Consider the following 16,646-nt stretch of genomic DNA (forward strand, 5'->3'; position numbering starts at 1 on the left):
GTGGGCATATATACTGTCTTGCAGCTCCTCTCACACCTGCATTCAGGAGCTAATAAGGAACAGAGGATTATGCAAGACCGAAAACAGCACACAGGAAGCCTCCTGTTAAATGCTTCCTGACAATTCCCCCTATTTTATTATATTTGTAAAAAAGGTCCTGACCATTTGAGTTTGTTTAGTATTAACCAATCTTATAGAAAGGCAACGGTAAACAACAAATAAAATCACCAAATCAATAACTAAAGTTACAGCTCCAGACCTGATGCTGTGAATAATATTTTGAAATCAACCTCATGGGTCTAGCCCAGATAATTGAACAGCTAGTTGCTCAGCTAAAGTCTCTAAATTAGTGGAAGAAGGCAGACGTTTTAAAAAAGGTAACAAAGAATGCTTTTTGTACATTCAGCAAGGCATTATTATGTATGTTTCATAAATGAAATTTGATTTGTTCCCAGTTGGAGGTACTATGATTAAATTGAACAGGAGTAACCCAATATTGAGAATTCCAATCACAATCAAAAGGGAATCATTTCTTAAGACAAGTAGATAGTTTGCAATTAATACAAGTTACAGAACGTAAAGTCTTATTAAATTGTAAGTTTCCTATGGCTATAACAAAAGGAAGTGGAGCACAGGCCTGTATAAATTATAGCAAAAGAAATAGTTATTAAAACCATGGCTGGTCCTTGTAAAATGTCTGTTCCAAGTTTCAAGTTTTTCGGTGCTGGCAACAAGTTTCCAGGTGTCCCATAGTTCAGGCCCAATCTGTTTTTCGAGGACGATTCAAGGGTGAAGTGGGGAGATTTTTCCGTTAAGCCACAAGAAGTCCTTTGTCATGGTAGTGAGTTCTTTCCCTAATTCTCTCCCTAAGGTTTCCGTAGTATAAACATGGTTCACAGACAAAGAAAGGGCTGTAAACAATCCAAGCAATGTCCGAAAGTCGTTTTTGGGAGGCAGGGCAAAAGCCCAAGTTTGTTGGCTAACGTTTATGCATAATTCTGTTGGGCCCATGCACAAAAGAAGGATTTCATAACCTAGAGAAATATTAATTAGTTTCCCTTCTACATCAGAGTGTAAGGGTCCTTTAATGTTCCAGGGAGAAGGCATATGTATAGAGTCATTAGTAGAAACAATTGGTCCTCTCTCTGTCCATTCCACCACCTGTAGTAAAAAAGGGGGTTGGGTATGAATTATTAATTTGCCTCGGGGGAGGCACAGCCGACCAAACTGAGCATTGCTAGGAAAATGTTTTCTGGATTCTGCAGCATTCCCTGTTGACAGACCAAATTTTCAGCTCGATTAGTAAGGGTTTTTATTTGTCCCCGAGTAGGGAGATTAGAAGGTCGATGCCGCCAAGGGCAGCGTTTCCTGGAGATCTTTAGAGCCACCATAGCCTGTATTGGGATTTCTTCCTCCTGAGGTTTTTGTTGTCTCGTCTCTGTTTTGAAGGCTGGGGGTCCCCTTGGGTCGAATCTTCCAAAGAGGAAGCCATGTGAGTTTGTTGGATCCATCTGGGGAAATACAAGCATACCCCTTTCCCCCGTAAGATTAGTTTCCCAGATTTCCATTGTTTCATTAACCTGTCTTGATACCAAATGGGCAGAGGAAGAGAAGTGTCCTTCAATTCCTTGAAATGTTTTTCTGCTCTTGTTAAGATATCTCCCTGTGGTAAGTTTAAAAAATTTAAAACAAATAAAGCTGTATTAACCATAGTTATAGGTTTAGAAATATCTTACATTGGAATCTAGTAAAGTCTGCTTTAGATAAGGACGACAGTAGTGTTCATGGGGTCGTTAAGAGTCGGACACGACTGAGTGACTTCACTTTCACTTTTCCCTTTCATGCACTGGAGAAGGAAATGGCAACCCACTCCAGTATTCTTGCCTGGAGAATCCTAGGGATGGCTGAGCCTGGTGAGCTGCCGTCCATGGGGTCGCACAGAGTCAGACACAACTGAAGCGACTTAGCAGCAGCAGCAGCAGTGTTCCTGTGTATTACCCCTTTTTTAATTTTTTTATTTGCAATTTTAGTGTGCAATGTGCTCATTCGACTATACCTTGTGCCTGTGGATTATAAGGAATACCTGTAATATGTTTAATAGAGAATGATTGAAAAAATTGTTTAAAGTGCCTAGAAATATAGGCAGGGCCATTGTCTGTTTCAATAGAACTAGGAGTTCCTGTTACAGCAAAACAAGCTAGTACGTGAGCTATAACGTGTTGTGCAGCTTCACCACGAAGAGGTGTGGCCCAAATAAAAGAAGAATTGGTATTGATACAGACATGTAAGAAAGAAGAAGGAGAAAGTTCAGGGCAATGGGTAACATTCATTTGCCATAGTGCATTAGGTTGCAAACCGCGAGGATTAATTCCTTGTGCAATGGGTCAAAGATGTAAGGGTCTATAAGTGGAGCATTTATTAATAATTTCTTTAGTCTGACGGTATGGGATTTTCAATAGCTGGTGTAGGGAGCCAGCATTCTTATTTAAGAGAGCATGCTGTTCCTCCAGAGTAGCAAAAGAAAAGCGTTTGTCAGCTTGTACATTACCATGAGTCATAGGGCCGGGGAGACAGGAGTGTGCTCAAATACGGGTAATATAAATGGGATAAGCGCGGTTTCTAATTATGGATTGCAGTTTGAAAAAAAGTTGTTGAATAATAGGTTGATTGGAGTTTATGGTGGAAGTTCCTATATTTTTTAATACAAAAACTGAATATAAGGAATCAGAGACTATATTAATGGGGTAAGGATGCAGGCAAATAACGAATGCTGCTGCTGCTGCTGCTAAGTCGCTTCAGTCATGTCCGACTCTGTGCGACCCCATAGACGGCAGCCCACCAGGCTCCGCCATCCCTGGGATTCTCCAGGCAAGAATACTGGAGTGGGTTGCCATTTCCTTCTCCAGTGCATGAAAGGGAAAAGTGAAAGTGAAGTCGCTCAGTCGTGTCCAACTCTTAGCTACCCCGTGGGCTGTAGCCTACCAGGCTCCTCCGTCCATGGGATTTTCCAGGCAAGAGTACTGGAGTGGGGTGCCATTGCCTTCTCCAAATAACGAATAAGAGCGTACAATTCATTTTGTTGAGCAGAATGAAATTTAGTATAAAAGACTTTATATTCCTTAAGAGACCAGAATGAAGCTTTGGCGTTTTTAGTCCCATCTATATAAAAGACCTCAGCTTGTGGTATAGGCTGTGAGCTGATTACGCGGGAAATAATAAATTCAGTATTTTTGAAGAAATTCCACAGCTTACCAGAAGGATAATGAAATGAAATTTCTCCAAAATGTTCCAGAAAAGCTATTTGGAAATCGGTAGAAGTTTGTAATGCGTTCTCAAATTGAGATTTATTGATTGGTATTACTATTTTATGAGGATCAGAGCCAATTAGAGTTTTAGTCCTATTTCTACCATTGATAATGACTAGAGCAATTAAATCAAGATAGGGTGTAAGTGACTTTATTCCCCTAAAATGGGTATATATCCATTCTACTGGGTGCTCTTGTTGAGCAAGAAGTCCTGTGGGAGAATAGAGGAGAGTATAAATAAATCTAGAGGTAAATCTAGTCTGATGCAAACTGTTGTTGTAATTTATTTTGTACTAAATAGAGCTCCTCTCATGCCTCTTGAGAAAGTGAACGAGGGCTATTTAAATCAGGATCTCCCTTTAAAGTATTAAATAGGTTATTCAATTGGTAATTAGCAATGCCTAAAGAAGGTCTAATCCAATTTATATCACCTAAGAGCTTTTGAAAATCATTTAAGGTTGATAATTTATCAGTATGGATTTGGGTTAGCTGAGGAGTAATACATTGTTGATTAACAACAAACCCCAAGTAATGGTAAGGTGTAGAGGTTTGAATTTATCAGGGGCAATGATTAATCCAGAGTTTTCTAAGCATAATTGAGCTATGTCAAACGTGTTGCGTTTCTAAAACAGATGGAGCCGAAAACAATATATCATCCATACAGTGAATAACAAGAAAGTTAGCAAATTGTTTTCTCACAGGCTCAAGGGCTTTAGCTACGTAGTCCTGACACATGGTGGGAGAATGCATCATCCCTTGCGGCACTACAGTTCATTGGTACCGTTTATGAGGTCCGATATGATTAGAATAAGGGAGAGAGAAGGCGAATCTCTCTTGGTCTAAAGGGTATAGAGGTATATTAAAAAAGCAATCCTGTAAATCATAATGATAATGTGCCAATTTTGAGGAATGGTGGTAGGTGATGGGATTCCTGGTTGTAATGCACCCATTGGTTTCATAGATGCATTAACTTTTCTAAGGTCTGTTAGGAGACACCATTTGTTAGATTTCTTTTTTATAACAAAAATAGAGTTTCAAGGAGAACAAGATTCCTCAATATGTTTTAATTCTAGTTGTGTACCTATAAGTTCTTTAGCCGCCTGTGATTTCTCTTTCATGAGGGGCCACTGCTCTGTCCAAATAGGCTCGTCATTTTTCCAAGTTATTTTAATAATTGCATTGTTTGTTAAATGAGCAGTGGCCCCTAGGAAAAATGTGGAATGTGAATTTGAGTCTGCCATTGCATAAGTAAGTCTCTCCCTATTAAATTAAGGGGTGCATCTATCACATAAGGTTTTAATGTTGCAGGTTGGCCTTCTGGTCCCTCACATGGATATATTTGAGTACTTTGATGAACCTCTTGTACTTCAGTTTGAGAAATTTCTGCAATATGGCAAGAAATTTTTTGTATAGGCCAGAATTTGGGCCATAAATGTTTGGAGATAATAGTAATATCAGATCCAGTGTCGTGGAGACCAGAAAATTTTTTACCATTAATTTTGATATTTATATTCAGTCGGGCAAATTCAGCTATTGATGAAGTCCACAAGCATTGTTTTTGATCCACACTGCTGAATCCACCTGTCCATACATCTTTAGAGGAGTTAATAGAAATGTAAGGTAAAAGAAGTAATTGAGCAATTTTGTCCCTCTTTTTGAATTGCCATAAAATCTGGGATGACATCATAATTTGAATTTCTCCTCTATAAACTGAATCAATTACTTCAGGATGAACAGTAATTCCTTTAGAAGTCAAACTAGACAGGCCAAGTAAAAGACCGAAAGTTTGTGGGGGCAGGGGTCCAAACAGTCCGGTAGGTATTCTAGAGGGGACTGCTTGAGGGTAAAAGAGAAAGTCATTTATGGCTGGTATGTCGACGGCAGCACTGCTGGATGTTGAGGGTTTGAGGGAAAAGATGGAATTTTCCCCTGGTTTTTGTTGAAGGAGATCTGGGGGGTCCCCTGCTTGGAGTTTCCCGGAATAGGTTTCCCTTCAATGTCAAATTTAGATTTACAATCTTTGGCCCAATGCATTCCTCTACCGCACCGAGGGCAGATTTTGGGAGACTTTTTATTAGCTCTCTTAGGACAATCCCTTTTTAAATGGCTTTTATCTCCACATGTAAAACATCCTTCATTTCCCTTTTTAAGGGCAGCAACCATTGTTTCAGCTAGCGTTTGTATCTTTTGAGTTTCTGATCCTAGATTGTGACAAGCCTTCAAATAATCTATAATAGTCCCTGCCTCCCGAATAGGAGCTATGGCTTTTTGGCATTACTGATTTGCATTCTCATAAGCAAGGAGCTTCTCTAGTTGTCTTTTGGCTTCTTCTCCGATTACAGTACAGGAAATAGCAGTTTGTAATCTAGCTAAAAAATCAGCATATGTTTCATTCAGTTGAGTTCAGTCGCTCAGTCATGTCCGACTCTTTGCGACCCGATGAATTGCAGCACGCCAGGTCTCTCTGTTCATCACCAACTCCTGGAGTCTACCCAAACCCATGTCCATTGAGTTGGTGCTGCCATCCAACCATCTCATCCTCTGTCGTTCCCTTCTCCTCCTGCCCCCAATCCTTCCCAGCATTAGGGTCTTTTCCAATGAGTCAACTCTTCGCATGAGGTGGCCAAAGTATTGGAGTTTCAGCTTCAACATCAGTCCTTCGAATGAACATCCAGGACTGATCTCCTTTAGGATGGACTGGTTGGATCTCCTTGCAGTCCAAGGGACTCTCAAGAGTCTTCTCCAACACCACAGTTTAAAAGCATCAATTCTGCGGTGCTCAGCTTTCTTCACCGTCCAACTCTCACATCCATACATGACCACTGGAAAAACCACAGCCTTGACTAGACGGACCTTTGTTGGCAAAGTAGTGTCTCTGCTTTTAAATGTGTTATGAAGGTTGGCCATAACCTTCCTTCCAAGGAGTAAGCGTCTTTTAATTTCATGGTTGCAATCACCATCAGCAGTGATTTTGGAGGCCAAAAAAATAAAGTCTGACACCATTTCCACTGTTTCCCCATCTATCTGCCATGAAGTGATGGGACCAGATGCCATGATCTTACTTTTCTGAACGTTGAGCTTTAAGCCAACTTTTTCACTCTCCTCTTTCACTTTCATCAAGAGGCTCTTTAGTTCTTCTTCACTTTCTGCCATAAGGGTGGTGTCATCTGCATATCTGAGGTTATTGATATTTCTCCCAGCAATCTTGATTCCACCTTGTGTTTCTTCCAGCCCAGCGTTTCTCATGATGTACTCTGCATATGTTAAATAAGCAGGGTGACAATATACAGCCTTGATGTACTCCTTTTCCTATTTGGAACCAGTCTGTTGTTCCATGTCCAGTTCTAACTGTTGCTTCCTGACCTGCATATAGGTTTCTCAAGAGACAGGTTAGATGGTCTGGTATTCCCATCTCTTTCAGAATTTTCCACAGTGTATTGTGATCCACACAGTCAAAGGCTTTGGCATAGTCAATAAAGCAGAAATAGATGTTTTTCTGGTACTCTCTTGCTTTTTTGATGATCCAGCGGATATTGGCAATTTGATCTCTGGTTCCTCTGCCTTTTCTAAAACCAGCTCGAATATCTGGAAGTTCACGGTTCACGTATTGCTGAAGCCTGGCTTGGAGAATTTTGAGCATTACTTTACTAGCATGTGAGATGAGTGCAATTGTGCAGTAGTTTGAGCATTCTCTGGCACTGCCTTTCTTTGGGATTGGAACGAAAACTGACCTTTTCCAGTCCTGTGGCCACTGCTGAGTTTTCCAGATTTGCTGGCATATCGAGTGCAGCACTTTCACAGCATCATCTTTCAGGATTTGAAATAGCTCAACTGGTCCTTGCAATATTTTAGTGTAGCTACCTGTAGGCTCCCCTTGAGGAGTAATTCACTCTCAAGCTCTAAGGGCCACTCTTTTTACTTGTTCATGTAACAAAGGAGGGCACTGTATTTGAGCTTCTAAAGCGTCAAATTGTCCTGTACCAGTTAACATCTCAAAAGTGATTTTGGGGAGCGCCAGCTCGAGCATTTCTGTTAGCATGATCTCTGGCAATGTCATGAAACCACACTGTCCATTGAAGATATTCTCCTGGTTTAAGGAGAGCTTTAATTAAAGTTTGCCAATCATGGGGAATAAAATTTCCAAGAATGGATGTTATAGAATTTAGAAGTACTTTAGTAAAAGGTGAATGTGGGCCATACATAGTTATAGCCTTTTTTATTTGTTGCACATTATAAAAGTTAATAGCCTCATATTGAGGTATTAGGTGCCCTTGAGTGTCAGGATTTCTTAAATCTGGAAAAGCGGAAAACCATCGGCTTCAGAGATATGTGATTGTGAAGCCAGCCATTCAGAAAGCCTCTGTCGCGAAGGAGATTGAGTAGGTGGCAAATTTCGACAATTAAGAGTATGTGGTGGAAACTCATCATTGTTATTCAGAAAGGTGTTGTCAATTTTAATGTCAAAAGGTGTCTTAGGGGAGCCATTGCCAGAATGATTCAGTTCAGTTCAGTTCAGTCAGTAGTGTCCGACTTTTAGCGACCCCATGAATCTCAGCACACCAGGCCTCCCTGTCCATCACCAACTCCTGGAGTTTACCCAAACCCATGTACATCGAGTCAGTGATGCCATCCAACCATCTCATTCTCTCTCGTTCCCTTCTCCTCCTGCCCCCAATCCTACTCAGCATTAGGGTCTTTTCCAATGAGTCAACTCTTCACATGAGGTGGCCAAAGTATTGGAGTTTCAGCTTCAACATCAGTCCTTCGAATGAACATCCAGGACTGATCTCCTTTAGGATGGACTGGTTGGATCTCCTTGCAGTCCAAGGGACTCTCAAGAGTCTTCTCCAACACCACAGTTCAAAAGCATCAATTCTTCGGCGCTCAGCTTTCTTCACCATCCCACTCTCACATCCATACATGACCACTGGAAAAACCATAGCCTTGACTAGACGGACCTTTGTTGGCAAAGTAGTGTCTCTGCTTTTAAATATCCTATCTAGGTTGGTCATAACCTTCCTTCCAAGGAGTAAGCGTCTTTTAATTTCATGGCTGCAATCACCATCAGCAGTGATTTTGGAGGCCAAAAAAATAAAGTCTGACACCGTTTCCACTGTTTCCCCATCTATCTGCCATGAAGTGATGGGACCAGATGCCATGATCTTACTTTTCTGAACGTTGAGCTTTAAGCCAACTTTTTCACTCTCCTCTTTCACTTTCATCAAGAGGTTCTTTAGTTCTTCTTCACTTTCTGCCATAAGGGTGGTGTCATCTGCATATCTGAGGTTATTGATATTTCCTCCCGGCAATCTTGATTCCAGCTTGTGTTTCTTCCAGCCCAGCGTTTCTCATGATGTACTCTGCATATAAGTTAAATAAGCAGCGTAACAATATACAGCCTTGACGTACTCCTTTTCCTATCTGGAACCAGTCTGTCATTCCATGTCCAGTTCTAACTGCTGCTTCCTGACCTGCATATAGGTTTCTCAAGAGGCAGGTCAGGTGGTCTGGTATTCCCATCTCTTTCAGAATTTTCCACTGTTTATTGTGATCCACACAGTCAAATGCTTTGGCATTGTCAATAAAACAGAAATAGATGTTTTTCTGGAACTCTCTTGCTTTTTCGACAATCCAGCGGATATTGGCAATTTGATCTCTGGTTTCTCTGCCTTTTCTAAAACCAGCTCGAACACCTGGAAGTTCACAGTTCACGTATTGCTAAAGCCTGGCTTCGAGAATTTTGAGCATTACTTTACTAGCATGTGAGATGAGTGCAATTGTGCAGTCGTTTGAGCATTCTTTGGCATTGCCTTTCCTAGGGATTGGAATGAAAACTGACCTTTTCCAGTCCTGTGGCCACTGCTGAGTTTTCCAGATTTGCTGGCATATCGAGTGCAACACTTTCACAGCAGCATCTTTCAGGATTTGAAACAGCTCAACTGGAATTCCATCACCTCCACTAGCTTTGTGCGTAGTGATGCTTTCTAAGGCCCACTTGACTTCACATTCCAGGATGTCTGGCTCTAGGTGAGTGATCACACCATCGTGATTATCTGGGTCATGAAGATCTTTTTTGTACAGTCCTTCTGTGTATTCTTGCCACCTCTTCTTAACATCTTCTGCTTCTGTTAGGTCCCTACCATTTCTGTCCTTTATCGAGCCCATCTTGGCATGAAATGTTCCTTTGGTATCTCTAATTTTCTTGAAGAGATCTCTAGTCTTTCCCAATCTGTTGTTTTCCTCTATTTCTTTGCACTGATCGCTGAGGAAGGCTTTCTTATCTCTCCTTGCTATTCTTTGGAACTCTGCATTCAGATGGGAATATCTTTCCTTTTCTCCTTTGCTTTTCACTTCTCTTCTTTTCCCAGCTATTTGTAAGGCCTCCTCAGACAGCCATTTTGCTTTTTTGCATTTCTTTTCCATGGGGATTGTCTTGATCCCTGTCTCCTGTACAATGCCACGAACCTCTGTCCATAGTTCATCAGGCACTCTATCAAATCTAGTCCCTTAAATCTATTTGTCACTTCCACTGTATAATCATAAAGGGTTTGATTTCCGTCATAGCTGAATGGTCTATTGGTTTTCCCTACTTCCTTCAATTTAAGTCTGAATTTGGCAATAAGCAGTTTATGATCTGAGCCACAGTCTGCTCCCAGTCTTGTTTTTGCTGACTGTATAGAGCTTCTCCATCTTTGGCTGCAAAGAATATAATCAATCTGATTTCAGTGTTGTCCATCATTAGGTTCTAGCAAAGGAGAGGCTTTTAGATTTGTGTCTGCTGGCAGACGGGGAGTGCTTGGAACAACCGAGGGAGGGTTTGTAAATATATTATATTGTTCTAATTGGGCTTTTTGTAAGGTTTCATCTTTTAGTTCATGTTCGTGTACTAAGTGCTCTGCCTGTTGCTGAATATCAGGAGGGCCAGGATTACCTTGAAGTGGCAGAAATCAGTTTTAATAAGAGCCCATAAAGGCCAGAAATTTTGGGGAATGTTTTTTCCCTGTCTGGCGGCTCGCTTAACATTCTTTTTGACCTGGTGCCAAACTTCTAAATCAATACTGCCTTCCTCAGGGAACTAAGGGTTACATTCACCACTGTTTGAAGGCAAGCCTCTATTTCCTGGCCCAAAACTGAAAATCCCTGAGCTTTAAATAATTGATAAAGTAAATTAGAAAAGTGATGGGGCTTTCCCGCCATTATATCTACGTCTTTAGTACTTACCAGCCTCAATAGGCTCACCATTATACCCATGTCTTTAGTACTTAGCAGCCTCAATAGGCTCCCGGGGTCACTCCGCCCGATCTGCCACTTATACCAGGCTCCTGTTGGGGCACCACTTGTTGGGGTCCTTTAATGGACCAGAACCTGGTGGTACGGAGTCGACGATAAGAAAGTAAAAGAAAGAAGAAAAGAGGCTGATATTCTCTGGTTTACACAGGGTGTCAATATAACTCTAAGACAAAGAGTTAGCACCGTCTATGTAGGCTCAGGGCGCCCTCTCAAGGCGGTCCTGAAAGCCCGAGCAAGTAAGTAGACACAGCAGACCCCTGTGCTCCGTGGAAGCAGCCTGGAGGTGGGGGAGAGTGAGAGAGAGAGAGAAATGAAGAAAGACACAGGGTCCCGAGTTCTGATGGAACAAGGGCATTTATTCAACACATTGTGGGCATATATACTGTCTTACAAGATAGCTTTTCTCAGTAGAGATAAGGATCAAAAATCTTACAAGTCATCCAGGAAACATGAGGCTAGAGTCAATCTCAAAGAGAGAGGGTTGTAAATAGTTACTTTCCATATCAGAAGGGAAGAGAGTTGTAAATGGTTACTTTTTAACCATATGGAAAAGCTAATGAAGGAAATGCCTAGATTCCTATTATTCCTGGGAACCACTTGCAGCTCCTCTCGCACCTGCATTCAGGAGCTAATAAGGAACAGAGGATTTATGCAAGACCAAAAACAGCACACAGGAAGCCTCCTGTTAAATGCTTCCTGACACTTTTCCTATTTGGAACCAGTCTGTTGTTCCATGTCCAGTTCTAACTGTTGCTTCCTGACCTGCATACAGGTTTCTCAAGAGACAGGTCAGGTGGTCTGGTATTCCCATCTCTTTCAGAATTTTCCACAGTTTATTGTGATCCACACAAAGGCTTTGGCATTGTCAATAAAGCAGAAATAGATGTTTTTCTGGAACTCTCTTGCTTTTTTGACGATCCAGCAGATGTTGGCAATTTGATCTCCGGTTCCTCTGCCTTTTCTAAAACCAGCTTGAACATCTGGAAGTTCATGGTTCACGTATTGCTGAAGCCTGTCTTGGAGAATTTTGAGCATTACTTTGCTAGCATGTGAAGTGAGTGCAATTGTGCGGCAGTTTGAGCATTCTTTGGCATTGCCTTTCTTTGGGATTGGAATGAAAACTGACCTTTTCCAGTCCTGTGGCCACTGCTGAGATTTTCCAAATTTGCTGGCATATTAAGTGCAGCACTTTCACAGCAGCATTTTTCAGGATTTGAAATAGGTCAACTGGAATTCCATCACCTCCATAATGTTCATAAAGATGCTTCCTAAGGCCCACTTGACTTCACACTCCAGGATGTCTGGCTCTGGGTGAGTGATTACACCATTATGGTTATCTGGGTCATGAAGATCTTTTTCTAAACAGAAGATCTTTTTCTGTACAGTTCTTCTGTGTATTCTTGCCACCTCTTTTTAAAATGTTTTGCTTCTGTTAGGTCCACACCATTTCTCCCCCTTATTGTGCCCATCTTCGCATGCACGTTCCCTTGGTATCTCTGATTTTCTTAAAGAGATCTCTAGTCTTTCCCATTCTATTGTTTTCCTCTATTTCTTTGCATTGATCGCTGAGAAAGGCTTTCTTATCTCTCCTTGCTATTCTTTGGAACTCTGCATTCAGATGGGTATGTTTTTCCTTTTCTCCTTTGCCTTTTGCTTCTGTTCTTTTCTCAGCTATTTGTACAGTCTCCTCAGACAAGCATTTTGCCTTCTTGCATTTCTTCTTCTTGGGGATGACTTTGATCACTACCTCCTATACAATGTCACAAACCTCCATCCATATTTCTTCAGGTACTCTGTGTATCAGATCTAATCCCTTGAATATATTTGTCACTTCCACTGTATAATCGTAAGGGATTTGATTTAGGTCATACTTGGATGGTTTAGTGGTTTTCCCTACTTTCTTCAATTTAAGTCTGAGTTTGGCAATAAGGAGTTCATGATCTGAGCTACAGCCAGCTCCTGGTCTTGTTTTTGCTGACTGTATAATGTTTCTTCATCTTTGGCTGCAAAGAATATAATCAATCTGATTGATGATTTGGGTGATGTCCATGTGTAGAGTATCTCTTGTGCTGTTGAAAAAGGGTGTGTGCTATGAACAGTGTGTTGTCTTGATAAAACTGTTAGCCTTTGCGCTGCTTCATTATGTACTCCAAGCCCAAACTTGTCTGTTACTCCAGGTATCTCTTGACTTCCTACTTTTGCAATCCAGTCCCCTATGATAAAAAGGACATCTTTTTTGGGTGTTAGTTCTAGAAGGTCTTGTAGGTCTTCACAGAACCGTTCAACTTCAGCTTCTTTAGCCTTAGGGGTTGGGGCATAGGCTTGGATTACTGTGATACTGAATGGTTTGCCTTGGAAACAAACAGGTATCATTTGTTGTTTTTGATATTGCACCCAAGGACTGCATTTCAGACTTTCTCATTGACTAGGAGAGCTACTCTATTTGTTCTAAGGAATTCTTGCCCACAGTAGTAGATACAATGATCATCTGAATTAAATTTGCCCATTCTGGTCCATTTTAGTTCACTGATTCTTAAAATGTCATTGTTCACTCTTGCCATCTCCGGTTTGACTACTTCCAATTTACCTTGATTCATGGATCTAACATTCCAGGCTCCTAAGCAGTATCATTCTTTACAGTTCTATTCAGACTTTACTTCCATCAATAGCCATGTCCACATCTGGGCCTTGTTTTCACTTTGGCTCAGCCTCTTCATTCTTTCTGGAGTTATTTCTCCACTCTTCTCCAGTAGCATATTAGGCACCCACCAACCTGAGGAGTTCATCTTTCAGTGTCATATCTTTTTGCCTTTTCATACCGTTCATGGGGTTCTCAAGGCAAGAATACTGAAGTGGCTTGCCATTCCCTTCTCCAGTGGACCACATTTTGTCAGAACTCTCCACCATGACCCATCTGTCTTGGGTGGTCCTGCACGGCATAGCTCAAAGTTTCATTGAGTAAGACAAGGCTATTAATATCACAGTAATGTATTAATCCCTAACAAACAGCTTGATCCCAAAACCCCAAACCTCAGTCTGTTCTCCAAAACCCAAACTGCCACATTAAAAAAAATTAAAGATAAATACAAATATCTGTATTTTCTAAAATTCTCGTAATTCAAGCTTTTCATACATTTAAGAACAGTCATCCCTACTGAGGAACACCAACAGGTGACTTGGGGGTGTTAGGTGAAGGAGGAGCTAAAGCCCCTCCAGCCCTCCCTTTCCACCCCACTGATACTTGGTAGAGTTCTCGGATTTGGAAGCCTTGAGGGTACAGAGAAATTTAGCAAGGGGTACATCAGAGGCAGGGAGTTGGGTGGCCCACATGGACCTAGGGGGAGAAAAGGAGCTGCAGATTTCTCCCTGGGTATCAGGCACCCTCCTAATCAGATGGCCAGAAACAGTGCCACCACCACCTGGTTCTCTCTCAGGAGGGACTATCAGAGCCTTGACGAGCTCAGGATTGAGGGTGATCTTGCTAGATGGAGGAAATAGAGAGCAGAGTCTGGAGCTGCTGAGGTACCTGGAAATTTAAGATATCAGAGAGGAGGGAAGTGTTCAGAGAAGGAGCTCCTGAAACCTATATGAGAACCCCCTTGGCTCTTTGGCCATATACTCGTCTGTAGATACACAGAGCAAGATATCACAGGTCTGTCAGAAAAGAATTACCCATGGGGTTTTGTGTAAACTAAGTGAAGATTCTGAAGGTTGAACATTTCTAGTGTTCTGACTAGCCAGAATAAAGTGACACCTCAGGCATCTGGTGGAGAGCTCAGAAGGGCCATATCTTAGAAGTAAGTCTGCTCTAGCCTTAGAATAAGGGCTACTCTAGTCCCAACCTAATAAAGCCTAAAAACAAGTCCCAGTTGGATCACACCGAAGAGCCAATACATTAGCTGCCTAATAGAAGAATAACAATACTCTTTGAGGAAGAAAATAAAATCCAGATTCTCCAATAATGTAATGTCCACCCACATGTTCAGCAAGCAATAACAATAAGTAGACATGGAAAAGACCAGGGAAATATGACCCATAACCAGGAGTAGCAACAACAAAAACAAAACAGTCTAAAGAAACAGATTCTGAGAGGACACAGACACTGGTGTTAACAGCCAAGGACTTGAAACAGCTATTATAAATACATGCAAGAGGGAGTTCCCTGGCAGTCCAGTGGTTAAGACTCTGCCTTCCAAAGAAGGAGGTGCAGGTTTGGTCCCTGGTGGCAGAGCTAAAATCCCACATGCTTCATGCCCCCAAAATCAAAAAACATAAACAAGAAATACTGTAACAAATTCAATAAGTACTTTTAAAAATGGTCCACATTAAGAAAAAAAAATCTTTAAAAAAATATATGCAAGATTTAAAGAAAAAGACAGATATAACAAATCTCACCAGAGAAATGGAAACTTTAAAGAAAAAAGAACACAATGAAAATTCTAGAACTAAAAATTACAATATTTAAAATTAAATTTTACTGGATGGGCTTAACAGCATATTGGACACTACCAAAAAAAAAAATTCAGTATATTTGAAAACAGGTCAATAGAAGCTATCCAAACTGAAAAACAGAAAGAAAAAGGACTGAAAAATTAAACATGGCATTGGTGATTTATGAGAATATTAAGCAGCTTAATATATGTATATTTGGGGTCTCAGAGGAAAAGAGTAAAACTGGCACAGAAATGATTCTGAATAATGGCCAACATTTTCTAAATTTGATAAAAACTATAAACCCACAGAACACAGAAGTTCAATAAAACACTACCAGTATAAACATGGGGAAAAAACCCAACAATGCCTAAACATCCATCATATTTAAACTGCTACAACAAAATAAGGCAGCCAGAGGAAAAAAAGGCACATTACATGTAGGGACCAATGATGATAATCATTGACTTCTCATGAGAAGCTAGAGATCAAAAGATCATAGAATGACATATTTAAAATGTTAAAAAAAAAAAGTCAACCTAAAATTCTTTTTCCAGAGAAAACATCCTATAAAATGAAGATAAAATATAGACTTTCCAGATATACAAAGTGTGAAGAATTCATCACCAGCAGACCTACACTACATGATATGTTAATGCTTTCAATGCATGTGTTAACGTGTGCTCAGTTGTGTCTGACTCTTTGCAACCCATGGATTGTAGCCCAGCAGGCTCCTCTGTCCATGGGATTCTCCATGTAAGAATGCTGGAGTGAGTTACCATTCCCTTCTCCAGGGGATCTTCCTGACCCAGGGATCAAACCCAAGTCTCCCACACTGCAGGCAGATTCTTGACTATCTGAGCTACTTCAAAGGGAAATGGCACCAGCTGGAAATACGAATCTACAGGAAGAAATGAAGAACTCCAGAAATGTCACTTATTCTTAAAAGTATTTTAAGACAATACAAAGTCTTGTTTTTATTGGAAGAAAAACAGTTGACTGTTCAAAGCAAAAACATTAACAATTTATTACAGCTTATAACATTTGGAAAAACAAAACAAGAAAAAAGCTTAACAACGGGAAGGGGTAAATGGAAATATTCTGTTGTTAGGTTCTTATATGTTAAGTGGTGTAACATGAATTCCAACTAAACAGTGTTAAGCAGAAATAAATATGAGCAAGCTGAATTCTGTAATGTATACAAAAGACACTATACCAGAACTAAATTGGGTTTAATCCTAGAAAAGTGAGGTGGTTTTATCATTTAAAGTGGAGTAATTCACTCTGTTTGCAAATTAAAGGAGAAAAAAATAATATTGTTTTTCCTGTTCTAGAATTGTCCTTTTCCATCCTGACAAGCTAACTATGAAACTTTGTGAAACTTTTAACCAGGCCACTTAGAGATACTTATGGCTGACAAAGGATGGTAGATATCATTAAGTGATCATGCCTCACATTCTCTTCTGCTGAGCCTCTCTTGGGTCTCAAATTTTTTCTCAATACAGGTATCAGTTATTAAATGAACGGTAATAATACCCAGTCTGTTTATGATCCCTGGTTTGGATCAGAAGAACAAGAATGTGGAATGGAGTTTCATCAGAACTCTGAGATGACTTAGGA

At 40.6% G+C, this 16,646-nt stretch overlaps 1 protein-coding gene across 5 annotated transcripts in view; it reads right to left on the reverse strand.

Annotated features, from left to right (window-relative positions):
• Positions 1–391: 391 nt before the first annotated feature.
• FAR1 (fatty acyl-CoA reductase 1) overlaps positions 392–16,646 on the reverse strand; it is a 230,753-nt gene continuing 214,498 nt past the window's right edge. For 2 of the 5 annotated variants that reach the window (XM_081545112.1, XM_081545111.1), the window contains exon 14: positions 392–1,511. In XM_081545112.1, the coding sequence (XP_081401238.1) occupies positions 1,194–1,511 (318 nt within the window). In that variant the 3' untranslated portion in view covers positions 392–1,193. Of the gene's footprint in view, positions 1,534–16,646 lie in introns of all 5 variants that reach the window. The other 3 variants (XM_081545114.1, XM_081545115.1, XR_014069673.1) reach the window with 2 other exon arrangements.

The sequence above is a fragment of the Giraffa tippelskirchi genome, chromosome 11 (genome assembly GCF_054371585.1).
Source record: "Giraffa tippelskirchi isolate mGirTip1 chromosome 11, T2T-mGirTip1v1.2.pri, whole genome shotgun sequence".
Lineage (NCBI taxonomy): Eukaryota > Metazoa > Chordata > Mammalia > Artiodactyla > Giraffidae > Giraffa > Giraffa tippelskirchi.